The 25,956-nt window shown below is 37.6% G+C and overlaps 1 protein-coding gene across 1 annotated transcript in view; it reads left to right on the forward strand.

Annotated features, from left to right (window-relative positions):
- AK5 (adenylate kinase 5) overlaps nt 1-25,956 on the forward strand; it is a 73,075-nt gene that overhangs the window by 44,062 nt on the left and 3,057 nt on the right. Inside the window, exons 9-13 of the mRNA XM_071750442.1 lie at nt 7,465-7,507; nt 8,601-8,645; nt 14,399-14,562; nt 15,571-15,687; nt 18,614-18,802. Coding sequence (XP_071606543.1) covers nt 7,465-7,507; nt 8,601-8,645; nt 14,399-14,562; nt 15,571-15,687; nt 18,614-18,802 — 558 coding nt within the window. The remainder of the gene's footprint in view (nt 1-7,464; nt 7,508-8,600; nt 8,646-14,398; nt 14,563-15,570; nt 15,688-18,613; nt 18,803-25,956) is intronic.

Here is a 25,956-nt window from a genome sequence, read left to right on the forward strand (position 1 = left end):
AATTTATTTAACCCTCCAGCTACAGTGCTCCAGGAGTTAACATTTACAGTACAGCAAAGAACAAACTACACATCTCCATTAGGAGAAATTTTCGTGGGGACTTCTATAGCTACCTTTCAAAAATATATAAACACAGATTAAATAATTTAAGGGCTCAGATCTAGAATGTACTGTATTCATCATGTGCTTTCTCTTTACTTCAGGACATAAGGAACTTCTGGTATAACAGCAGTTTTAGTCATATGCTATGCAGCATTAATTGTTACAGCTCTTAGTAAAATGACCAAGAAGGCATTTGGGCTTTTAATGCTGACCGTTTCTGTGATGTCCATTTCTCTTTTGCTGGGATATCAATTTGACTTACAGATCATGTTCTACTAGGAAACTGATTGAAACAGGAGTACACAATAGAAAAGAAAATGGACTCTAGGAAACTCAGAGAATGATTGCAAAACTCTGCTCCCTCCACATTAGTCTTTGTTGAAGAGCACAGAAAGGTAGAGTCCAAGCTAGTTTAAGGATATCTGCAGAAAGAGATAATGCATAAGCATCCAAAGAGATGGAAGAGCTGGAGAGGCAGGCCTAGCTACAGAGAAAAGATGCTTAATAGAAATGTACTGAAGTCCATGAACAATCTGTTCAGTTCAAGTTGCCATGGAAACTATCCTATTAAATGCTTAAAAAAAGAAAAAAAAAATCAGTTATAGAAACAAAGTACTGTGGTTGGCCTGCTACAAAGTGTACCTTAAACCAATTGTATTTTGGAGTTCTATATTATTTTTTAAGATTGAAATAAGCATTACAATTCACAGTACCTCACTCATTTTTCTAGCAGTAGGCTAGTGCACCTTCCTCCCTCACATCAGTCTGTCCCTCCACTGGCAAATGAAAGCTTTATCCCTTCATGCACAAAATATAGATTTACACCTAGATTTATGAGTTCTGCATTTCACATGTCCACCTTTACAGCCCAGACAACCTGCATGATTCTTGGGGAGCATCAGGATCCCGCACAGCTGATGCAAGTAGGTTCCACATCCAAAGGTGTTATATTGCACCTAAAGCTGATAATGAAATACAAAGGTGTGTTTAAAGTCATTCCCCTCCCTGCCTCCAAGACTCAGACACCTGTCTGTGGGCAGGTTCTGTTCACACAGCCCAGAATTCCTAAAGATAGCCAACAAAGCCCACCCTTAAAAATATTTGTAGCAACAGTTCCTATGTTTTAAAGCCTTGAAGAAGAAACAGCTTTTTATAGAACTTTAATGTTTCTTAATCACTATCAAAGTGGATACTACAGTATTTTTACATTTACATATTAAATAGCAGTGATCACAAGGATGTTATTTTACTATATAGGATTCAAAACTGCTCTTTAAATAACATGTGTTGAAACAGACAACTGGCTATTCTGGATAAATTGGAAACACTTTTTAAAAAAAGCTATGTATTTTCAGAAAGCCATATGTTTCATATTTGGTGTCTTTCTACTCTTTATGTGTCTCATGATTGTGTAGTCAATTTCAGTCAGTTTGGGCTTAAATACCAATAATAAGGAGTGAGATGTGGCCTAGTTTTAGAATTCCTTCACAGTAATGCATCTCAGATGAGTGGCCTATTTCTTCCCATCATTTAATTCTTTCTTAAAAGAGAAGTTCTTTATAAATACTGTAAAATTTCCTTATTGAAAGTTATAAATCTCTCTAATAAAACATAAATGGGTATTTTAGTAAACCCAGAATATGCTCAGTCAACCATTGAGCAGAGAAGGTCTTTGAGAGGTAGAATTTGAGCACAGCTGTCAACTTTTATCTTAATAGCAGCAAATCACAGGATCTGAGACCACATGCTGGGCTTATTTTTACAACACCCTACTCTTGTCCTTCTCTGTGCCAAGTTCTTTCAGATGATGCTCTACTTCTGTATATTAAGAGGTCTGTTCTGCTAAGCTACGTTCCATGGGTCTACATTTTTCATCCTTTCTGCCACAATTCTGTGTTATGTGTCTGTGCAGTAGCTCTTACTCACTGTCTCAAGACCTGATCATCTGACACACAAGGGAAAAAGGCATCTACTCATTTTTGTGGTGCCATCCTAAAACATCTTAAACAACCTATTTCTCTTTTTTCACTGCCAGTCCTAAACTGGGACTGGTAAAGAACAGAGCTTTATATCAAAATATATTATACAGAATATATCAAAATACACTATACAGAATCTTGGGTGAGTGCTGCAGTGTATGACACTGCAGAAAGAACTTGGAAGGGGAGCAAGAAAAAAAATATATTTTTGAGCATACTGCCCATTGTAGATATTTATGATAGAGGAAAAATTCCTTCATCTTAAAGAATGAAATAAAATAATACATGTGTCTTAAAGAAAACTGAACGTCTTTAGACAATTCAGATTACAACTGATAGTTACATTTTGCACTTGACTCCTTTGCTGTTAATATTTGTAAAGATGGTTCAAATTCTTGTAACAAATCTTTAAAATTAATTACAGGTTACTACTTAGGGTTACTGCACTTGGCAGCGAGTTTGATTTTCATAAAATAATGGAGCTCATGTTAACAAAATAAATGGGTGGTGCCATGGTGATGAATGGAAGCAGAAGCAAACATTTTTATGGTTATTTGACTAAAGTAACTCCTTGAACTTTCAGTTCTTCCAAGAGAAGCAATTACCGAGTTCTACCTCAACTGAATCTTATCAAAGCATTTGTGTCTTTTTTCCCTCTGGTAATTTAATTGATACTGCCAAGAGATTCTGCACATTGTGCCAGTGGTGTATGATTTGAGGGATCATTCACAAGTATTGTCCTTAGAAGTCTAAGAAAGAGTTAGACAGCACTGAGTTCAGAGGTCCCCTGCTGCACTGGCTTGATGTGACAAAAAGCCCCTGGGAGAATTCATACCAAGCAGCATAAGTACTCCACATAGAGTAGAATTGCTTAAGGACTGAGGGCTTTTTACAGAAAATAGGAATGATAAAGGAAAAAATAGCTACAACTTCTAGGAATAATTGTGCAGGCACTGGGAACTTTCTATAAATACAGATCTACTGAAAAGGTACTGAATATTGTAGGTAACAGAAGTGTTTTAAAATGAGCAACAAATAACTATCCACAGATAATCTGGGTGGTGAGTTTCTCAGGTGTTTTCAAAACAAAAAGACACCTAAAAATCAAGTCCCAGTTCTTCAAGTTTGATATGATGCTGTCCCCTCTAGTTCAGTATTCTAAACCCCGTATCAAAATTGCAAATTAAGGACTTTGTTTACCAGAACACACTTTTGTTCCTGTGATCATGCAAAATGCTGCTGCCATGCTGGGAGGGGTGTTTCTGCAGCATACTTGGTTCCTTGGTTAAGTTTGCCCTTGAAAGTTAATTTGATTTTTTTCCAGTTTTCTAGTGTCTGGAAATCAATATGAAGTAACATAATTTTCACTTACATTTTCATGCTTAATAATCACATATATATTTGTCGTTAAAAAAACCCTATAGAAGGTCACAAAAAGCCAACCATTTTTATAGCAATAAGATTTATTTTTCCCTTCTAAACTACCAATAGTTACTTTTCTTTATGCTATCAAACAAGCATGAATAATCTGAAAAAAATCTTGCTCATCTTTAAGAGACAGGTAACTTGATCTTGGTTTACAAGTGATAAAAATTAGTTAACACCCACCTCTGTATAGGTGTGAATTTGTTTTATTTTCAGAACTGATAGTAAAGTTCATTTTAAAAGAATAGTTGCATAGAGATTTTGTCTTTGCTACAAACCCAAAAGCAAAAGGAAATCATAGGGATCTAAAGATGAAATCAGAGATCTAATAATATGTCAGCATTTTGTAGATGCTATTACAAACACTGGTATTTTCACACTTTCTGGTTGTGCAAAACTTTTTTTTCTCCTAAAACAAAATGCCAACTCAAATAACATTAGCATTGCTTTCCATCTTAATTTCTATTCTTCCATTTTGACACATTTAACTTCACTCTGCTGAGCAACATGAACAGGAGAAGCAGCTATGCCTTTGCAGGAAAGAAAAACCTTGAAGTCTGAGTGAATTCACACTGCTTCTTGTCTTATTTACACCTATTCATTAGTTCTGGACCAGAGGAGGTCAGAGCAGAGTCACCCCTGCTTTCTAGAGGCATACATTAACACTTGGAGAAAGCCTCTCAGCCTCAAAAAGTGATAAATAAAGCATAAATCAAATTTAAAGTCAAGCAACCTGTATGGCTCATAAAATCCATTCCCAGGGACCATTACCCATACATAAAACCTGCAGCTAACCCAGCATATTTCATAAAAACCAAACATTCATACTTACAGAAAGAAAACAGGAGTTTAAAAAGCAAATTCCACAGCTGAACTCTGACTAGCCTCAGTTTCTTCCAACACTTAGCTTTGCTAACTAAAGCTTGCTCAGGGTCTTTATGTTTTCCAGTTAACATAAGGAAACCACTCAGGGATAACTACATTTTTACAAATAGTGGCTGCATACAGCTGAAAGATCAATCTGTGATTAGGTATGTGCCTATTAAATCCAGTTGCAAACACATGTCAAAATCTGAAGCCACACAGATCATGACAAACTGCACTGTGCTGAAGCTGACAGATCATTTGGGCAGGCAGTGCTCAGACATCTCATACAGCTTTCTGACTCCCTTAATCAGCAAGAGATTTTAAAAATCAATTGAGCTAAAGTTCATTTTAAGGATACTTGATGTAGAAGCACCATCTGCAAGCATCCGAGATTCCATTTGATGGTACTTTATTAAGGACTAAGAATTCAAAGTTAATATACTTCAGGCTAAAGAGGTGAAAGAAATCTAAGTCTTAAACCTAATTCTACTTCCATATATAACTGTGTTTACATCGACAAGTTACCTAATATCTCTAGTGAAATGGAAATACTGTCCTTGCCTCTATTCCCAAAGGAAGTATAGGGAAAATTTATGTGAAACAGTAGTGTTCTCTTAAGAAGTAAAATGCTACAGGAGTGTTTTGCATACCTAACAGCAAAGGGAGAATTATACAACTACAGTGTGCTGAGAAACTGGGGAGTGCTAAACCTACATTCCCACCTAAGGGCTGGTAATGAGATCACCAAGATAAATCTACAGAGTCAGTGCTTGCCTGGACTTTCTCCTGTCATTGTGTATTATGTCATTCTGTATTAAAGTTATGCTTGTCTATGCTGCTTTTTTAAATATTCTTACATATTAAGTTCAATTGTCAACAAATATTTTTAGGCAGAGAAACACGTTGGTTTTGTTTGTTCTATACTTTGTGCCCAACATGCTCCTCTGAATACTTACATTCTCAAATTCAATCTTGAATATTGAGTGTAAGCTTAGGCAACAATCATGCTGCAGTCTAAATTTGGTCTCACACTACTGCCCCCTTTCATCCTAATCCATGATTACTTACTTATCCTCTTCAGTAAAATTCTGGGAGGAACCCTTGTTAGAAGTCTGAATAAAATGTACCAGGCACTTTTCACCACCTTCCTGAAGCATTCAAGCTTAAATCATAATGAAGAAAGTGTTCCATCATTAGACACACCCACAAAAGAATTTTTAAAAAATTTCTTTCTTTAAAGTGAGATGACTCCAATGTCTTAATTCATTAGCAGAAAAACTAAAAAAATTAGAGAAGTCTGTAAAATTTCCTTATATGCTGTGACTATTTTATTATGAAAATTACTTCACAGCTTAGCAGTGACAGACAGTAACTTAACCACATTTACCTGTGAAGTACCACTACTAGTTGCTAGTACCGTTACTAAATTACAAGAAGTCAGATGTTCTGGGTTCTGAATGTCACACTTGCTCTTAGCTTCTTTTGAGTTGTAGTTAGAATTCACTTTAATGAGTTTTCATTACAGTGGTTTGCTAGTTAGATAACCTGTTGTTCTACCGAAGGAGGCAGCTTCATTCTGCCACTGCAGTGGAAAACAAAGCAGTTTTTGAAAGAAGTATAGTGTCTTTCATTTAATTGTAAACTTGTGACTATGATCTGGATTTTGAAGAAACTTTAAAGTTTGCCCCTAAAATTATTTTGATTCATAAACCTTCAAAGGCATGATAAGAAGCTCAATCTAAACCCAAGCCTTTTATATGCAATATATTCTGTGTAGGATCAAATATTTCATCGTATTACATCAAAGAAAAAGCATGTAATGTTCATACTGCCACTTGAATTGTACAAAAAGAGATTAATCTTTTTTTTTCCTGAAATACTCTCCTGCAAAGCTAGTGGACCCAGTTGCTTTTTTAATTTTGCCTGCCTCCCTCCCCCCCACACCTTTTTTTTTTTCTTTTAAGATGGCTGTTCTCTTACTGCATTGTAATGGTCTGAGAATTACTGAGTTAAAAAATGAACGTGTTCTAATGTAGCCAGTGTAATGGTACTTCAGCCTAATTAAAGGTACTTCTGTTTCAGTGGTAACAGGAGCATGAAGTGGCAAGAGCCTTGCAAGTTACATTGGGCAGTAGTTCACTCATTCTCTTCACTGTGCCATTTGTTTCCTTTGGTCTGTTCACCCAGCTATGGGGATTTCTAACAGTGGCTGTTTCTGACAGCAGCCTGAAGCAGAACTATAAGGAACTACAGCTTGATAACCCTACACTATTTTGATAGGACTGGCGTAATGTATTCATGCTGGTACTATGTACTGATGATTTAATACAAGCCTGTCAATACTGTTATTGATATTTCATAGTCCAGACTAAAGCACAGATAGTGTGACTATGTTGACACTACATAAACAAGACCACATCCAGCACATCTGATTTATAAGAACATCAAAGAAATCCCTAACACTCTAATACCTTGCTGGCCAGTGTTTGTCATTCCTCATTGGTTGTACAGTATACGGTACTTAACAAAATACTTCCAAGTGAGCAAGCATGAGGAAAAAAACCCTCTCATTTTCCTGATGTAATTAATCCCTCTTTGGAGGTCAGCAGCCACTGTAACAACTTCTAGTTTGTGTTGCAGTGTGAAGGTAAATACATTGAAGTTGGTTTAGACCAAAACTAATTTTGTGTTAATACTGAAGCTCACATCTAGAGCTCACTCTAATATGGCCTTTCCACTACTCACAGCTTATCAAACCATATTTACTTAGGAAGCAATCCAGCATGCACACCAGTTGCTTGTGTATCACACTGGAGCTGTGCAGTTGGACACTGGGAAAGCTGTTCCTCACAAAACCAGTATGGGCCAGTTAATCATCTCAAGTTCCCTTGGATTCTCCACGCTCATGTTCTGCCAACTGAGACAGTACTACTACCATTTCTGTGACATTGTTAACCATGTCTCAACAAAGATTTAAATCTGAGAGGTTAGATTATGGAGAAGATACTAGGATATACATACAAGCAGATGTAAGAAGAAATGCAAACTATGTAGAACATCCATTTCAATTTGTCAATTGCTCAATTAACAGGAGGAGGATCAGTCAAGTTTTTCTGGTTATGAGAGCACAGGAGGTGAGTTTCTTTTTCAGTATCATTTGCCATTAATTTTGAAACTTCTGATGTTCCCTGTTATTTTAATAGTTACTTAGATGGTAAAATGAATTCAGGTTATTTATATTGTGAAAATTATGTCTAGAAGGATTTTTTTCATGTGAATGCAAATTAAAGCTTGTAAAAGATATTTCTATACTCTTTAGGCCAGTGTATCAAAAAGTATTAGAAAAGATTACTGTTAATTAGCATCAGATTTCAGGTATTTTTAGGAACTGATAGTTACAAAAAGCTTCTTGGAATGAGCTGCTAAGAGTTTAAAGGGAATGCAAGGATCAATCAAAACTTTTCACAACTAATGATATTATGTAATAAGAGATGTAAATTCCACATAATCAAATCCAAAATTGTATATGATAAATGAATGTGTCTTCTAAGTGAGTAAGTCAGGTTACAATAATATTCCAGCAGGCTCAGATGGCACAAAATTGCCTTCTGTACTGATAACAGGACAGTGACTGGGACACAGACTGTAAGGTGCTGCTATTTAAAAAATTACAGGTTTAGTAAAAGGCAAAGCTATAGTATATACAGTAGTTTTGGTGCTAAAATGAGAAGAAAACCTGGATTTAAGTGTATTGTTCTTATTTGGCTGAATTTTAGCTGCCTCTCAGATGTAGTGCACAGAATATAAAATCTGAATAGCATGTGGTCAAACTTCTATAGCAATTATAATATAATAACATTCAGAGAAAAATGCAATGGCTCGGGAGGCATATTATTATGTCATTAGGGTTCTAAACCATTCTATGATTCTAAGATGTATCTGCTTCACTTTTTCTTTTCCTTTCCTTTTCTTTCTCTTTTTTAAAGAACTGGTGGGTATGTTCAAATTCTAATTTTTAGGTAAAATAATTTTATCATGTCTGCAGAGAGAACTACAAAACTGGGAGATAAATGGGCTTGTGGATAATAACTCCTTTGATAATTCAGTGAGTTATGGCAGAAAGTAAACCTAATAAATTCAGATCATCTTGCCTGAGTGTTACACAATTAGTAGTGAAGATAAAATTAGTACCTCTTGACAACTAAAGAATTTTTATTTTAATTTTAGACTTTTCAGAAGATCTGAGGAAATCAAACATAATTTTTGTATTTGGTAAGTCAGATTCCTAATTTACTGAGATGTTTGAAAGTCCTCATGTTATTTAGTTTTGATTATATGATTTCTTTTACAGTTTAGCAGAACAGTTTGGTTAAGAGTATTTACAGGTGGTGTTTAGTCTTTTGAAAGGGTATGAGGATTAACTATAATGTTATTAATCTGTATCTGACCATGCTAACAACAGATGTGTAAAGCTCAGAGCAGGAGGTATGGTTAACTGTGAACACATTCAAAATTACCCGAGTTCTTGTGCAGTTATAGAATTGTTCTATTATCTTCCACATTAAAGCTGCCTTACCAGCATAAATTAAAATGTTACAAGACTGGATTTATAATCTACAGTTGAGGTGTAAAAAAACCCCAAAACAAAACAAAACAAAAAAAACAGAAAGAAAAAAAAAGTTAAAAAACAAAAAACCCCAGGTCTCTTCACCTTTTCATCTGTGAAATAACTTTTGTAAATGAAGACTTCAATCCTCAGAATGATTTAAATTTTTTCTCCAACATATTCACATTCTCCTTCCCTAAAGCTTCTTGAAGCCTGATGTGAAGAGTGAGGACATTTTTTCTGAATTTTTTTCTTTTTTTTTTTTTTTTTTTTTAGTGACCAAAATTAAACCTTTGTGGTTGTTAATTTGGCTGCAAGAAACATCTCGATTTTATTCCATCTAGGTAGTGAAGTTAAATGGTGTTTCCCAGAAATAGATTTCTTGCTGGTGCTCAGTTGGAGTGTCCCCAATTTTATTTTATTTTATTTTTTTAATTGAAGGTAAATCTGCCTGAATCAATTGTTGACCTGTGTGAACTTCAGGTTTAGCATTTTACACACTACTCAAATATGTATCACTTGCCTAAGCAGTAAACATTTCTTACATGTCAGTCAAGAGCTGAAGTCTGTTCACTGTGAATTGAACACTGACAAAGGAAACCTTAGGGAAGCAGAAGAAAACTGTCAAGCTGGGGTAGGGGATCCAGGATGGGGTGTGAAAAGGGAAGAGGGAAAAACTATCCTAAATTCTCAGTGGCTAGAGTACTCCACTGAAGTAGAGAGCACTAGAAATGTTCAAGCTCATGATACCTTGACTAGAAAGAAAGCAGAATACAAAGACATTACTGGAAACATTATCCCTCCTTATGTCCACAGGAGTTTCAGAAAACATAACCACATTTGTGTTTGGTTGGGGCCAAAAGGAGGAGCAGAAAGTTGTCAGAAATCTTCCTGCTCTTTGGATAAGAGACCAGCTCCCAGCTTACTTTTAAATGTAGAGTTTAAAATTTAGTCAATGTTACCAACTTCCTCTGCAGAATCCTTGCTATACTCTGATGAACCAAAGCTGATAATGATTTACACTCAATGTAATTAAGACCAGCTTGTCAGCTGACACTCTGAAGATGGCCACCTATATTTACAGGTAAAACATTATCAGCTGCAGACACTATCTTCTTGTGTATACAAGAACAAAAAAACAAACAAAAAACAACAAACAAATCCAAAAAAAGCCCAAAATTGCTTTGTCTAAGGTGTGTCAGACCTCAAACAATTTGATCTTCTAAATTAGCCCTGCTTTGAGTAGAGGGCTTTACCAGATAAGGTCTCTTCCAACTTAAATTATTCTACAGTACCTGTATTACACCTCCTTCTACAGTAAAACAGGATGAACAGTGCTTTTACTTAAAATCCCAGTCAGTCCAATCACCAACTGTAGAATCTGGCGAAAACTGCTTTCTCTAACTTTCTATGACATTAGCTACACATTTAAAGAGGGATGAAAACTCATTGATGTCCCAGAACATCACATCACTCTCCCAATACATGCTCCAGGTTGTTTTTTTGACTAAAATCATCTTCCAGAAGAGAGATTTTGTTGTTGTTGTTTTTAAATAACAGCATCATTCCTATATGGTTTCACTCAGACTAAAATCATACATGAAAAACTGGTAAGTTGCTCTTGTGAAGTCATCAGATCCCATTCTCTCTGTATGACAATTCTGCTTTGCTAATATTCCTAGCAGCAAAGCCAGCATACGAACTGCTTACACTGCTTGTTCCTGTCCAGGCTCACTCCCAGGGGCAGTCCTGGTTTTCTGCAGCAGCATTTATTCATCTGCTTGTGACATTGTGCTCTAGGCACAAGCAGATGAATCATATGCCATGGTTTGTGGTCTTCCACTGTCAGGGGCTGGGTCATGAGGGAGAGCAGATGTAAGAGACTCAATTCTTAAACTGAGATCTTTCAGTGATCTAATGCAGACTGCAATGAAACATCCACACTCCTGCTCGGGCAGTCGTCATTTCTCCCTACCCACTGAGACCACTCTTCTTCCCCCTTTCAAGTGCTCTCCATGAAGCATTTCTGCATTGAGTAATTAAATGGAGAAAGGAGACCAACTATCACAGCAGTGCTGCCAAAAGTTATTTACCAGAAGGTCTCCCTACACAGTTTCACAGACAGCTGAACCAACATAACAGAAGGGAAATTACTAAGGGAGTGCACAGACCTTTTAGCCCAAACTTGTCTGTAGAAAAGAAACATGCAGAACTGCATCTAATTTTTGTATCCTGGTTCCTGATACTGTGCTTTCTGTTATAAACAGTAAGCAAAAGAGACACACAAAAGATTCAGTTTCCAGGAACACTCTCAGTGACTGATAAATCATGCTTATTTACTCAAATCTGTGACTTCTCTTTTTATTAAGTTGATGAATGAGCTTTAAAGCAAGATATACTAGTATTGCTAAGTGCAGTACAACATAAAGGCATTCTCACAGTGAAGAACTCCTGGTAGTTCTACACACTCCACAGGTCACAGTGTACTCATAATTCTTCTGGCCACTTCTAGCATTTAACTCTTTATCTTCATGTCATATTTTAAAACTGGAAGACAGCATGATTAATCCAAATAGCAAGTTCCCATGAATTGGACTGTTAATATTTTGGACCAGTTAATATTTTTTTGTTTCACCGAAATATATTTGGGCAGAGTAAAGGATGACAGCACAAGGGAAAAAATTGGTTCAAGGACATTTCCACTTTTACAATAAAAGAGGGAACAGATTTTTTTATCTCAACTGAGCCACTGGGAAAACAAAAATATCATTTTATTATGTCTTTATCTCTTTAAAGAGCTCAAGATTTTAATCTCACCTTTCTTGGAGCTCTTGTGTAAAAAAACAAAATTAGCTAACTTTACTTAATATTTTGGAAGCACTCACCGTGGTGTATGCCCTGCATAATCAGTCATTCTGACGTTGTTCTCTTTTAAAATACCAACAGAAGAAGGTGGTATAGAAAAACATCAACTTTTAAAAATATTTAGCTGCTAACTAAACAACTAAAAATTGCTCTTGTATTCTTAGTTCTCAGGAGTGCTAGTTTATTTAGTATACGAAGGCATGTTAGGAAATTTATTCTGGCTCTACATTCAGAAGAGAAACAGCTATATAAAACCAACATAAAATAATCCTTATAGCTGGTCTTTCTTATTCTGTATATATACATCAGGCAAATAGGATGAAATTAATGCACTTGCTAGTGTATTCAAGGACACAAAACAGAATGTGTAAACAAGCACATGCTTATACAAACTTACTAATCTAACAAACGAAAACAGACCAGAAAAAAAATTGCCAGCACACATATTTAATGGTTTTATTATAGAAAATTTGCCTGTAATGCCTCCAGCTATTTCCCTGTAGCCACTCTTATTTATTTCTTGTTTTCTTTCAATTGATATTTTTACAAAAGAATTTTTTCTTTATTAAAGCAATAGAAAAACAACCCATGCTGGCAAGAAGTTGAGTGTGCGACAAAGATATTTCTGGCTAAAATTGTAGTAAAAATGTGATTCTCACACCATGGGCTGATAATTGTCTTTGTGAAGGTAAAATAAAAGACACCAGGCTACAGTAGACAAAGTCATTCCTTAGGTGCTACTGCCTTATGATCTGATTTTTGTTCTCAGCTACAGGACTGGAACTTCTCTAAAAATTATATACTTAGAGTAATTATTTCTTAAAGTGAATGCAAAATTTGAAAAAAGTTCAAGTCAGGAGGATACAGTGCCAAATTCATTCTGTTGTGAACGTGTTATTCCTGTATCTGTTCATGAAAATACAAACAAAAAGAAAAATCACATATTTTATAGCATCTTAACTGCACATAACAGAGTTGTGCAGTCATATTTGCAGTTGCCTAAAGTTGATAAGTATGCAAATTACACACTTTAAAAAAGCTTTATTGGAAAGAGAGTTTGGTTCTTGTAGTTTGGGCTAATCTCTTCTTTTGAGTTTTGAGCACTGTCTCCCTGCAAGAATATAATTACCTCCTACCACAGTAGATCTTCTGAACAGATCATAAAAATTTGAAAAATGCTGCTACTCACCTTGAAATTTCTCCCCGAATCCTGATGTTGTCACAGGAGGAGCTTTTTTTTTCCTGGCCTCCCTCAGCCCTCATGGAGCGCTCACCTCAGCCACAGCCCCACAGCCGGTTCCTCCAGAAACACCTTCCAGAAATTTCCTTGGGCTCTCCAGACTGGCTGGGGTGCTGCTGCCACTCAGCCAGCTGCTGAGGGGGCACTTGGCTTTTCCCAGGGTTGGCTGTCAGGGTGAGGAAGGAAAAGCAGACACCTCCATGGAGAAGGTGGGGCAGGGCCATGCCAGCACCTGCAGATCAAAGTGTCCCGAGCTCCTGAGGCTGCCTCAGGAACGGCGCTTGGCAGAGAGGCAGAGTTTTGGGACTCTTGAGGTGGTGGCAGCTCTCCTGAAGAAGGAAAGCTTGAGGTGCCCTTTCTGTTAGGAGAAAACCTGCAGCATTCTCCTGAGCTGCTGCCCTTTGCCTCTGGCCCCTGGGGAGACAAAGAGAGGAGGAGGTTGGGAATATGAGCACTCAACCTGCAGCTGTAGGGAGCTGGGGGAGCCATAGGTGCCTTCCCTTCAGCCCGTGGAAAAATTACATGAGCAGCTGCACCTGAGCGCCCTGTCACCTGAGACTGCCCCTCACCCCTCTGGATGTTTAACTCTGGGCCTGGTTCAGGTATAGTTTCGGATACTCCTGGCTGAGTACAGTGGTGGATGTGGAAGAGCAGGTGGTGCCGAGGTCTCCAACTCTCCCCTGCAGCATTCCTGCAGAGCACCCCAGCTGCAGGGAGCGGCATCACCAAATCTCCAGCAGCATTCAGCACCTTCAGTACCTGGCTCTTAGTTACCAGCAGACATACCAGCTCGAGCAAATTTTCCAATTCAGAGGCCACAAACACAGTGAATTTTTGCTCGTACGTTTACCTCAGCACAAAGGCCTTTAATTACTGTACTTGCATCTCACATAACAGAGGAAGGCTTCACCATCTCTTTTCCCAGATCTTTCCGTTCAGTAAACAGGGACAAAATATTTCCCTCTCAAGGATGAACATTGATTTCTAGTATTTGTTGCGGCTGTCAAGTCAAATACCCTTCTACATGGGCTGTCTGTTTCATGTTTTCCTTGACCTGGTAATGGTCTTTTAGGAGCAGGTTCTTTTCTACAAGAGATTTCACGCTTCTTCAATTTGGGTAGACATTTTTGAGCCAGCAGTATAATGTAGCAGAAGGGAAACAGGTGACTTTTTCTATTGTATAGAGTGTTTTTGCAAAATAAATGGCAAAATAGGCAGTCTCATCAATTTCTTCCCATTTTATTTGCTTCTGCATATTTATAAAAGGCAGATATTTACTCCTTCCTAATTCTGGGAATTTTTTTCCTCACAAAGGTGGCCCTGGCTCTGGCAAAGGTAGCCAATGTGAACAGTTAGCCAAGAAATACGGATTTACTCACATGTCCACTGTTGATCTTCTCCAAAATGAGTTATCATCATTATCAGAGAGAAGTAAACTGATCAAAGACATCATGGAGTGTGGTGATCCCGTGCCTGGCGTAAGCATGGTTTTATATTTGTGGTTCTAATGGCTGAACAAAGGCTGTGGTGTGTACATTGTCTAAAGGGTAGAAATAGAAGGCTAGAGCTGCTGGTACCCATTTAAGTAAAAACGTCTCTGCTACTTGAGGGGAAAGATTCTTCATCTGGGGCACTTCTTTCCCCTTTCTTTGCCAGTATTTCCTTACAACTTCAGACTCACATAGGCAACAAGTTAGTCCTTAAATACAGTGAGACAGATGCTGCACTATGCATTGCAAAATGAATAAGTACAGGAAACAGAAACTTTATGCCCATTTTATAGCTTCAAATTTTAGATTCAGAGCTGGTCATCCTGGCAGCTATTCTAATTTACAATACCTATGGCAGTTCCCTGCAGAGCTGGCTGACATCCCAGAGCAGCTGGACTGCAATTTAATGGAGACTATGAAGGCAGAATGTGTCCTCAGCTGGACTTGATTTTTATATACCAGGTCTGCAGTTCCCACTCCTGGTGGGTCTTCAGCAAATGCAGCTAGATCAGAGGATGTGTTTGTTAATGAAAGATAGTGGGAAGTGCTGTCCAGGGGAAACTAAAAGCTGTGCTGAGGATTAGTTGTGATTGCTTTGCTCTTTGGTGTGTTTTGTCAGATGTCTCTTATCACTTTCCATGTAATATAATTACATCAATAGCATAAAAAAAAGCAATCGGTTTGCTAAATGCTGCAGCAGTACTCCAAGGTTTCACAAGCATTAACATTAATTTTGAAACTGTGAAACATTCCCAGCTATCTAGAGGATACTTTGGGAACTCATTGATGGGTTGCAACTCTAGATTTGTAGTGCATCTGGTACTGAGAGAAGAAAAAGTAAGGTGCCCTGCTACCTGCATGACAAGAGAAACATCTGCATTCACAGCACCTGCTTTTAGCAAAACAAGGCAGTTCTTAAGGGTGTAGGACGGAAGTCAGGGTAACAAAGGTATCAATCTTTCTTACTTAAACTAACTCCTTTTCTTTCCAATGCAGGGTATTGTCCTAGAGCTACTGAAGGAAGCCATGGTTTCCAAGTTAGGGGATACAAAAGGATTCCTAATTGATGGTTTTCCTCGGGACCTGAAAGAAGCAGAAGAGTTTGAGAGCAAGGTGCCCATATAATTGTGATGCTTTTGTAACTCCTATTAAGGCACAGCTGTACTTCTCATGCTGCTTGGGTTCCCATCTTCATCTGCATGCAGTGAGGATGTCTACAGAGCCAGTCCAACAGCGTTGTGATGCTGATCACTGAAACTTTGACACCCCATAAGCATAGCACCTCCAGCTTTTGCCCTTATCCACACAGACCCCACAATACCAGGAGAAGTAAAGGGTGATTTTACCTGAATTTAATACAACCCAGAAACAATTCAAAGCTAATGGAAAACCATTTTTAAAAACAGTTTTCTGATTCTAGTGCATGGCTGCTATACTTCTCATGAAAATCTCATCAAGCACTATTTGATGCAATTTCATGAAAACATGTATCTTCACAGTCAATATCTCTCACCATTGAGACAGCTCTGCCAAAACTTGCTGCCACTTTCAGGCAGCAAAACATAGATTAATTTTTTATGATGAGTAGCCATAGAAAGAGTTTGGCAAGTGGCAAGTTCAGAGTGTTATCGATTTTCTCAGTATGTGCTAAGACTTACTGAGAAGTCTCAGCTGTACATTTCTCAGTCTGCAGAAAATCCTCTATATAAGCCTTACAATGACTTTGCCAGGCTTTAGTAGAAAAGAAGTGTCAAACCAGGGGAAATAGCTAAGCATATATTTTATCATAATACACTCCATTAATATCCTGTACAAGTTTGATAGGTAGTAAGCCCTTAATGACTCATCTATTTTCTCCCTGACCCTTTAGCTGCTTTGTTTAGTTGATACCACAAAAGCCTGGCAAGATTTAGCTATCAGAAGCTAGACAGCATCCCAGGTAGTAGGTTTTGCTGCCTCACATAACTTTTCATAGAAATGTTGATCTATTAGTTCCTCTACTAAAATGACAATTAAAAAGACATTGAAGATTTCTTTCATTTTGTGTAGGAGGAGGAACTACTTCAGCAGTGCTGCTTTTCTGGCAGGCATATGTGCCATGTCCTATGAACAGTGGTGTGTGCTACAAAGCAGGTCTTAAGAGACTGGAGTGTCCTGGAGCACTGCCAGGCAAACAAGTCTTGACACATCCAGTGCTAGAACAAGAGTCTGCAGTTCCTGTAGACAGTGTAGCAAAAGAGCCTGTAGTCCTGAGTGGCTTTGACATTTGGAATAAAATACAGGGACCCCAAATGATAATTTTGAATGTGCTAAGTCATCCTTGTTGTATCTAGGTCTCCACTTAAGTTTTCACAGGGTGGAGCTGGCTGGCTGTAAGATGCTCAGTCTTTGATTTTTTTTTATTTTTTTTTTAATGAATCATTATTGAGATAATGTTTTGCAGTTCTTTCTGAAGGGTGATGACAAGCACTTCCTACATTATAATTGAGTGAAAAGAGGTGGACATCAGACTTTTTTAATTAGCTGCAGCAAAGTGCAAATGAATAATGCTACATTATCTACACGATGTGTAAAAAGCATTATAATTGTTAACAAAATATGTTCTGTTTAGAAGACATAGGGAATATGCTTATAATTAAAAGCTTGAACACCCTAAACAGAATTATCTGTATAGAAACACAGCCAATTTTGCTCAATACCTTTCAGTGATATAATTGTACTTTTACCTACCTGGAATTCAAAAGAAGTGCATGGCTCCATTCCCTTCTTCGTCTTTCCGTTGGATGAGTAGAAAACAATATTAAATTATAAGTTTTACATCACCAGGTGGAAGGTACTATATAAGGGAGTAAAGACCCAATACATTAGACTTGTTTGGGTCCTACAATGCCCCACACTATGCATTATTTAAGCTATATTGTGTCAGTCAGGAAAACAGTAATTAAAAAAAACTCCACTAAACATTAGTAATATTTGCTCTAGTATCTGAGAGGGGCATTATGTTTACTTTTTGCAATCTTGACTTGGAAGAATGACATTTCTGTAATACTTTGAATTCCAGAGAATAGCAGTATTGAAACATTTAAGAGAACAACATTGATTTTCCAAAAGCAAATCAGATTGTATCTGACAAACAGATACTATTATCTAATCCTACCCGTGAGTAGACTCCTCCATATCCCCATTGTAAGGTAATGACTATAACCTATGAAAGAAATTATTTATTATTTACTCTACTATAATTTAGAACCAACCATAGAATTCCTCATGTGGTGCTATGAGGAAATGACTTTCACCATACTAATCAAATTATACAAAAAGGACATTTGTTTTAATCATTGGTTAAGCCCACATCTTTTTAAACTTCTCTAAGTCTCCTGCACTGTTAAATTACTTGGTTGACTTTTTTAGTCCCCAACCTCACTACTGCTGCTGCTTTCTGAACTGTGTGGAAAAAAACAGATGGATCAAAGCTTATCATTGAACTGTCTGACATAATCCCTTGGCTTCAGCTGTCTCTTAGAAAGTCATAAAGTTAGTAGAAATGTCAATGTAATTCAGACATACTCAGTCAAATGTAAAGGACCTAATAGGAAACATTTACCTTAAAAATAGTGCTTTAAGGGCTGTCAACAAAGGTATCAGTAGCAATAGCAATTGCCATGTGTCAGTCATTTAGACTTCATTTGCTGTAGCCATGGTAAAAACATGAATCTTTAATGGCCACTGGTGTGAAGAACTATCTCTTTTCTGAAGACTTCTCACTCTTTCCTAAAAAGAAAAGGCCTTGAGCAACCTGATCTCGTGGAACGTGCCCCAGCCAGGGACACCCAGGGTGGTGTGAGTGTGAGTGTTGAGAATGAGTGTGAGTATGAGTGTGAGTATGAGTACATAATCCATGCATAGACAAATATGAAAGTAATTTGCTAATAAAGTCCTTGATGACTCTTTCTGTAGCATTTTTGTTTAAAGTTATCCAAACAAAATTGGTTTTACTAGGACGGTGATTTGAAAGCTTACTATTTTTCTTTGCCTCTAGATTGGGGAACCAAAACTTGTGTTCTGCCTGGACTGCTCTGCAGCAACCATGAGCAATCACCTTCTGATGAGAAATCCAAGCAGTCAGCACTCTGATAGTGCTGAAACCATCAAAGAAGGAATCGAAAGTTATTACGAAGCATCAAAACCTGTGATTGCATACTGTGAAAGGAAGACACGGTTATGCAGGGTAAGTTGCTGACCTTCTGAATTAAATTATTGCTTTTTACCTCTATGGTATGAGCAATACTTGCAAAATACTGCCATGAGCTGTTTATGAGCCGTATTAGTTTCTGCAATTCCAGTTTGTCCTCATATTACACTTCCTTGGTTTGTTTGCAACTTCTATAAACTTCTGAGTTCCACAGTACAGTTCAAAAAAACAGATTTATCCTGAGTCTTAGAGCATATTCTGTATCACTACCTCATCTGTATAGAATATCTTATTAAGCATTAATGCTGGAAAGCTTTTCTTTTAAGTATTAGGATTTATTTCTCTGTAAGGGTTTTCAGAGTTATAAGGAAGGATTATGTTAATCCAAAGCCCTTTAGTTAAATTGACAGAACTGATAGTGTGTATCCCGAAATAAAATAGACCTACACACAAGACAGATTTTTCTTCATATGGCATAGTTATAATGATATATTATATATGTATATAAATATGTATATATAATTAATATACAATTGATTACCTCAGTTTAAACCTGTTTAGGGTGTAATATTTAAAGCATTAATTTAATTCACGAATCAGTACTTTACAGAGAAGCAAAAAAAAAATCCATCAGTATAATAAACTAATGTATAGGCTAGCATGTCTGTAAGCTTATTTACATGAAATGCATATATTTCTTTGCTCTGTCATGGCAAACAGCCCCTTATGTTCAGCTACAGAAATATGTAGTCCTACTGATTCTTGAAAGGGAAAGAATCCAATAATATTTTCTGGATATATTATGGGAGCTTTTATCTAGAGGCTATAGCAACATGCAGGTCACATACCCCAAACCTTTCTCATCTGTAAAGTTCCCATGAGAGAAATATGCAGCTAATTTATGCACCCATCTCCTGACCTGGTAACAAAGTAGATTACATAGTCTTGAGAAAAATGGTACTTCAAGGGAGAGGCCTGATTTATGTCCTTTGCTAACCCCAGAGTAACTGAAGAGAAGACAAACTCTGGAGTGGCAGGGAAAAAACTATTTTTCTTTTTTAAGCTTAAGAATTATTACCTGGGTTTATTTGTATTTTCTTGATCAGCTACCTTGCCAAAATTGCAAGGATGCATCTAATTAAGAATTCAGTGCAGTGCACAACACATGAACAAAGTGCAATTCAAAGGAAAGCAGAGCTCTGTATCTCCAGGACCTTATTCCAGTAAATTGCCTGCTGCACTGTTTCCCTTTTTGAAGCACCACGGAAGCAACAACCCCAAAGGGAATTAAATTACAATAAATACTTTCACACAGATTTTTCATTCATGAGCTACCTTATTTCACTCTCCTTACTCTTCCCTAATACTTCTGCTGCAAGATTCTGTTCTCTCTTTTCTTGAAACCTTACAGCTCATTAGCTCCTGAAGGGACTTGCCTAAGTCTGTGGGTCAGAACTTGGTATGTGTTTTGTGTTTTGTGTCATTACTTTTTTTGAGAACTGACTCTGTGTGTTTGCGTGTTAGGAAGTGTTCATGCATTGTTTGAACAGGGTTTACACTGTTTTTCTTACAATACCTGTACAGTGTCTGAACTTGCTTCTGATGAATGTACATCAGAACATTGTTCTGATGTTCAACATACTTCCATCTTCTGGATTAAATTAGTGGTTATGAAAGCTCTGTAAAATTAGCTTTATAAACATTATCATGTAAAATGTCCTTTTAAGGTTGAAAAATGTGTTCTGTTTTTCTTGAACACAGGTACTCTGTATTGAAACATCTGCTTTTTACTAAACTATAAAATACATATGTGTTATTAAAGATGTCATTCCATTGTGGATTTCAGCAAAATGTGGATATGTCCCCTCCCTCCAAACCTGAAGATGCAGACAAGTAAACGTTCAGTTATTTATTAGCATTTAGAAAATACTGCCAAAATATTTAGCAGAGATAGTTTTTTTAAATCAATCCACCCTGGCTATCCTTGTCATCCTCAGCCAGCCTTGGGTACAACCCTGCAGCCCTCGTGCCTGCATAGCAAGGAGCAGAAGACATTGTAGATTTCACACAAGAAGCATGTTAGTATTTTCTTGTTCATGGGTGGGAGATGTTATTATTTTAACCAAGTGTTGTTGAACAGTTGTGGGCGTCTATTTTAAAGTTCACTGTGAACCTACAAAGTGGAAAAGTAGGTCTGAGCACTCCTTTGCCCAGGGCAATTGACTTCAAAAGCTATTCTGATCCAGATATTCCCTATCAGTTCTATAGTGGACAGTGCTGGGAAAAAAATAATTGTTTTGGAAATACACTATATACTGTGAAAAAATTAATTTCTTTTCTGGAAGGAATGCTTGTTTAGGAAATTTTTCTTGGAATATTCCTGGAACTTAAAGAGTGAACTCAATGAGTTTATTCATACAGTCTGGACTTGGTCAGTGGTACAACTCCAGCATAGAGCCTGTCAGAGTGGCATCCTGCCAGAGCCCAGTCCCGCTTTTGGCAGGAGGTTGGACTAGATGATCCACTGAGGTTCTTTCCAACTTGTATTATCGTCCTGTGAGTGCACATCTTGCAAACTTATTTGCAAACAAAATTATTTTAACAATTTGAAGAATAAAGACCAAAAAAAACCAGTTAAGGCTTGGTCAACAGCTGCTTTAAAGCAGAGAACTAGGTAACACAAAATGTGTTCCTGTTACCTCTGTGGGAAATCAAGAGAAAATAGACATTTAGGTTTACAGTTTTAAAACTATTTTAGCAGTGAATATGTTTAGGATGCATGTGTTGAAGGAAGCAGAGAGTAAAGGCAAAGTTTGCAATTCCCAGGAGGTGGGGTTAGTTTCTTATTTATAGCAACATGTTTTACAGACTGCTAAGCATTGACATTAGCAGTCACTCTGATGTTCTCTGAATGAAGAAAGGAAATTCAGGTGGAAAGCAGGAAAACTGTCAGTAATACTTCTGACTGCAATTTGGAGGGGGGGAGGGTAGGTGGTTTTAGCTTAAATACTCGTTTTTTGTTATTTTAGTATCATGCTCACCCACAAAAGACTGAGACTTTACCTAGAGGCAGTCCAAAATGTTTAATATTTTCTTGTGGATTTAAATTATAATACCACGTGTTTTCAGCTTTGGGAATCTATTAATTTCTAAAATTATTAACATCTCCATCCCTGACCAGTGCTGGCTGGGGACTTTAATGCTCACATTAAGATGATGCTGCCTCCATAATCCTGCTCACTGAAAGAACTCTGTGTAAGTTTCCTGAAACATTTTGGGCAAGGCCACCAAAGTTAATTTACAAGTGTTGATTTGAAGACTCCTTAAAATAAATGATCTGATCTACATTCATGAATTTTCAAAAATAATCTATGGACCTTCTTGTAAATACAGACCTGAGGTTTGTGCACTCTTTTTCTCAGGCAAAGCTGGTGGGATTGAATAGCTTCAGGGAAAAGAAGTCGTAACTGAAGGTGCTGTTTGCAGATTCAGATCAGTCTGTGATCCCAGGATAAGCAATGGCCAAAGCATCTAAAGAGAATCTAGCTAAGAGAGGAAAAGAAAGGTCTGAAAGAATCTCTAGTTGCTGCCAACTGGAAAGTTATTCCTGCCCAGCCCAGTCTTGTTTTTCACCAGCAGCAACTCTTCAGTGGAAGGCCCATGTGAGCTTTGTGTCTGTCATTTCAGCCATGCACTTTCTTAGGAATTCAGAGGGGTGGATGCCAAGATTTCAAGAGAAATATTAACATATAAATCCCACTTACCTGCCACAAAGACTCAGCATTAACCTTTTCTAGCCAGCTTACAGCAATGTGTCACTAAGCACCACTGATAATTGTAGGTGAAATTGTGTTCAGCTGTGTAAGTGATCATGTGTTGTAGGCTTCACTGAAGCACCCTGTCCCTGCTTTGCCACAGAGAAGAGAATTAGAGTTGGTTTAACAAGATAATAGGGTTGGCTTGTTGCTATTATTTGATTTCTCCATATTAAAGTATTCAAGTGCTATGTGTTTAACTTGTAATGTCCAGTCTGAAAGTTTTCAGTCATAGAACAGGCAGGTTAAATATGCAAATGTAAAACTCAGTCCTGAGCATAATGCCAGCAGAAGGTCTGGTGTGGGAATCAGGTACTGGATGAGCACCTAGTGGAGGAGGAACTGATCTGTCATGCTGTATCAAGGTGTCCTTGAGACTACACTGTCAAACAAGCTTTCTCATCCTCTGCACTGGAACAGGTTTTGTAACATGGGTGGAAGGAGCCTGATAAACACAGTAGAGGCAGGAAAACTCAAGTCTGACCTAGCTTCTTCTGCAGTTATTAGGAATTCTCTCTGCTTCTCTTGCACAGAAGAGGCAAAGGTTTATTAACAGCATTCCCATTATAGTAAATGAGAATTTTATGACCTTCTCTAACCTCATTGTTGTACATTGATGCATTCAGAGGTAACTAATGTGATATTTGGAAATGGAACATGGTTGCATTCCTCTAACATCCAAACAAGAGCAGTGACCTGATGAAGCTGCCAAAAGATCAGGACTTAGAAATTTCCCTTTGACCAAATGTACCTGTCAGTTTTCCTCTCAGCAGTGGAAGGCATGCACATGGGGTGGAGAATCTGAGTGCAGGTGAAACATCTGTGAACAGGAATAATATTGATCTTTCCAGCCACTCAGCTGGGAGGAAGAACTGCAGTTCTCACAGGGGTCTATTTACAAGGGAAAATAAATTGGCTGGAAGAATGAAAGGCAAAGAATTATAGTTTCTTTCACTCACTTTTCATTAGTTTTCTCAGTCGTGTTATTGAAGGTAAATTTGTAACAATAAGTTACATTTGTAAATTTGTAGCAATAAATTAATCCCCATGTTTTGGGGATGTATTTTAATATTCCATAATTTCTTTCGTAATCAGTTACAGAACACCCACCTACCACTAAGAACAGTAAGTGGGTGCTTTTTAACAGTGACCGTGAAATGGAAATGCAAGGACTGAAAGCACTACTCACAAAACCAGTTGCAAATTTCCTGATTCTGTGGGGATCAGATGTTTAAGATGAACAAAATGAAAATAAATGTGCTATGGTAGCTGTAGTAAGCAGGTGGATAGTGCTGCTTTTAAATTGCTTCTCATTTATTTCCAAGGCAGCTTGACAGAGAAATGTGGTTGAACATTTAGTAGGTACCTACTTGTGTTTTAGCATGGCTAAATGTAAAACCTTTGAACCTGTCAACTGAGAGGAAAAGGAGAAAAAGCTGGTTGTTTTTAACATCTGACTCATCCTTTAAAGCTCTTTTCAAGTGACAGTATGTGGGAGAGCAGTAAGTAATGGAGAAGAACAATGTATCAGTAGTCAAGCAAGACAAAACTGATCATACTGAGCTAACATCAGACACTTAGTAGGTGTCTTAAATACAAGTTCCCCATTGAAAGTCATTGGAGGAAAATGGGCATGAGTATAACAAATAAGGTGGGCAGTCCAGAGCAGAGGATTTGCAAGGATGTCAAAAAACCTTCAGGATTTCAGATCACATGCTATGGAAGTTTAGTTTACAAAATTCAACCAAAATATCTTCCTTTTCTTTTTCCTTTTCCTTTTCTTTTTTTTTTTTTTTTAAGTGTTGTTCTGTTGTTTTTTTCTAAAATCAGTTGTAGACACTTGCTATGTGAGCACTCGTTAATAGATTCTTACCACAAACATTTTCCATAACAATTATAAAAAAAATGAGTGACCATCCACCCTCTCACGATCTTCCACTTCTGAGCCTGCTCATGTTAATCCCCTGTTAGAAGATTCTCTGGACAGGGGCAAATATTTCCTTTGCCTTTAAGAGAAGGGATAATCAACAGTGGTAGCAAGTGTGTTATTTATTTCTGGTTTTTAGAAGGTTGTCAGAGAACCATTAGCCTGGTGTCTAAGTAGCAGGGGGACAAAGGAACAAGTGTTTCTTTGTCACACCCTTTGGTGGCTTGTGACCAATCAGAGGAGACACCAGCCTAGAAAGCTCATCAGAAACATAAGCAGAGCATTACAGATAAAACACAGGGGAACATCATGCCAAATGCAAATAGGTACCAGGGCAAAGTGTTTCAGCTGGCAGATAGCTTGATCCATTTCTTTGAAAACCAGGTACTGCACTGTCTCAGAGAGGTTTTTAACAGTCCTTTTAATGACAAAGATATAAATGTTAGTGACAACACAGCTGAACTTGACCAACCTTCAATAAGAAGCTTCTAACCAGTGAGTTTTTTGCAGTCTTAGTTTCTCTTTCTGAAAATGGTGGTCCTCTACAGTCAAGTTTTTCTCAGTGGCAGTACACATTTAGGGTTCTAAATCCCAAATTCTACAACAAAGACAGATTTGATGACTGAAAATTTAATTGACTGATTTTACTGTCAAAAGGAACAACAACTGAAGACCATCGCTCCAGTCGTTTTTCATATGAGCTCATTAAATTTGTTTGCAGTTCAAGTTACCTAAAGACATAGTGGCATTTTAAAACAGGAAGGCTATGTAAAACTGTATTTAGATCTTCCTTTTATGAGCAGACAGTAGCCTTGAATAACCTTGAAAACAGTCCTAATTTATGAAGTTACTTATAATGAGAGAAACACAGTTTTCTCTACTGGAGCTGCAGAGAGTGTCATTGAATTACTGCAGTACTATATGTGAATTATTGTCACATTAAGTTAGTTTTGTGCCATGACTTTAAGTTAGTTTTATGAATTGGACCTTTGTTATTTAGGAGGCCATCATGGGAAGCACTGGGGCTGTCATTAGTCACGCTCATCCATGTTTTACTGTGCCTGTTAGGAAAGCAACATTCCAGCCACTTGTAAAGGGCAACAGTTTCCACAATCACAAACCTAATTCTTCATCACAGTTGCACAGCTCCAGACCTGAGTATCAGTCCCAGTTCCAGAGCACCCACCTGTGCTGATGAGGTTGGGTAGGTTGTCCAGTGCAGGTGTATTTATGGAATAAGACCAAAGAGCTTTGAAATGGTTGTGGCCTTCACCCTGTGCAAGCTGTATTTCTTGTGCAATAGCCATACAAAAACAGATGTCTTGGCAGTTGAGATGGACATAACAAGCTGCTTTATAGCAGCTTGGATGAGAATTAATAGTTTTATTCTAACTGAAGAAGGTAGGCAGTTGGTCCAGAGTGGTTCACCATTCCCCTCTTCTCTGCTG

The sequence above is a fragment of the Heliangelus exortis genome, chromosome 8 (assembly GCF_036169615.1).
Source record: "Heliangelus exortis chromosome 8, bHelExo1.hap1, whole genome shotgun sequence".
NCBI classification, from domain to species: Eukaryota; Metazoa; Chordata; class Aves; order Apodiformes; family Trochilidae; genus Heliangelus; species Heliangelus exortis.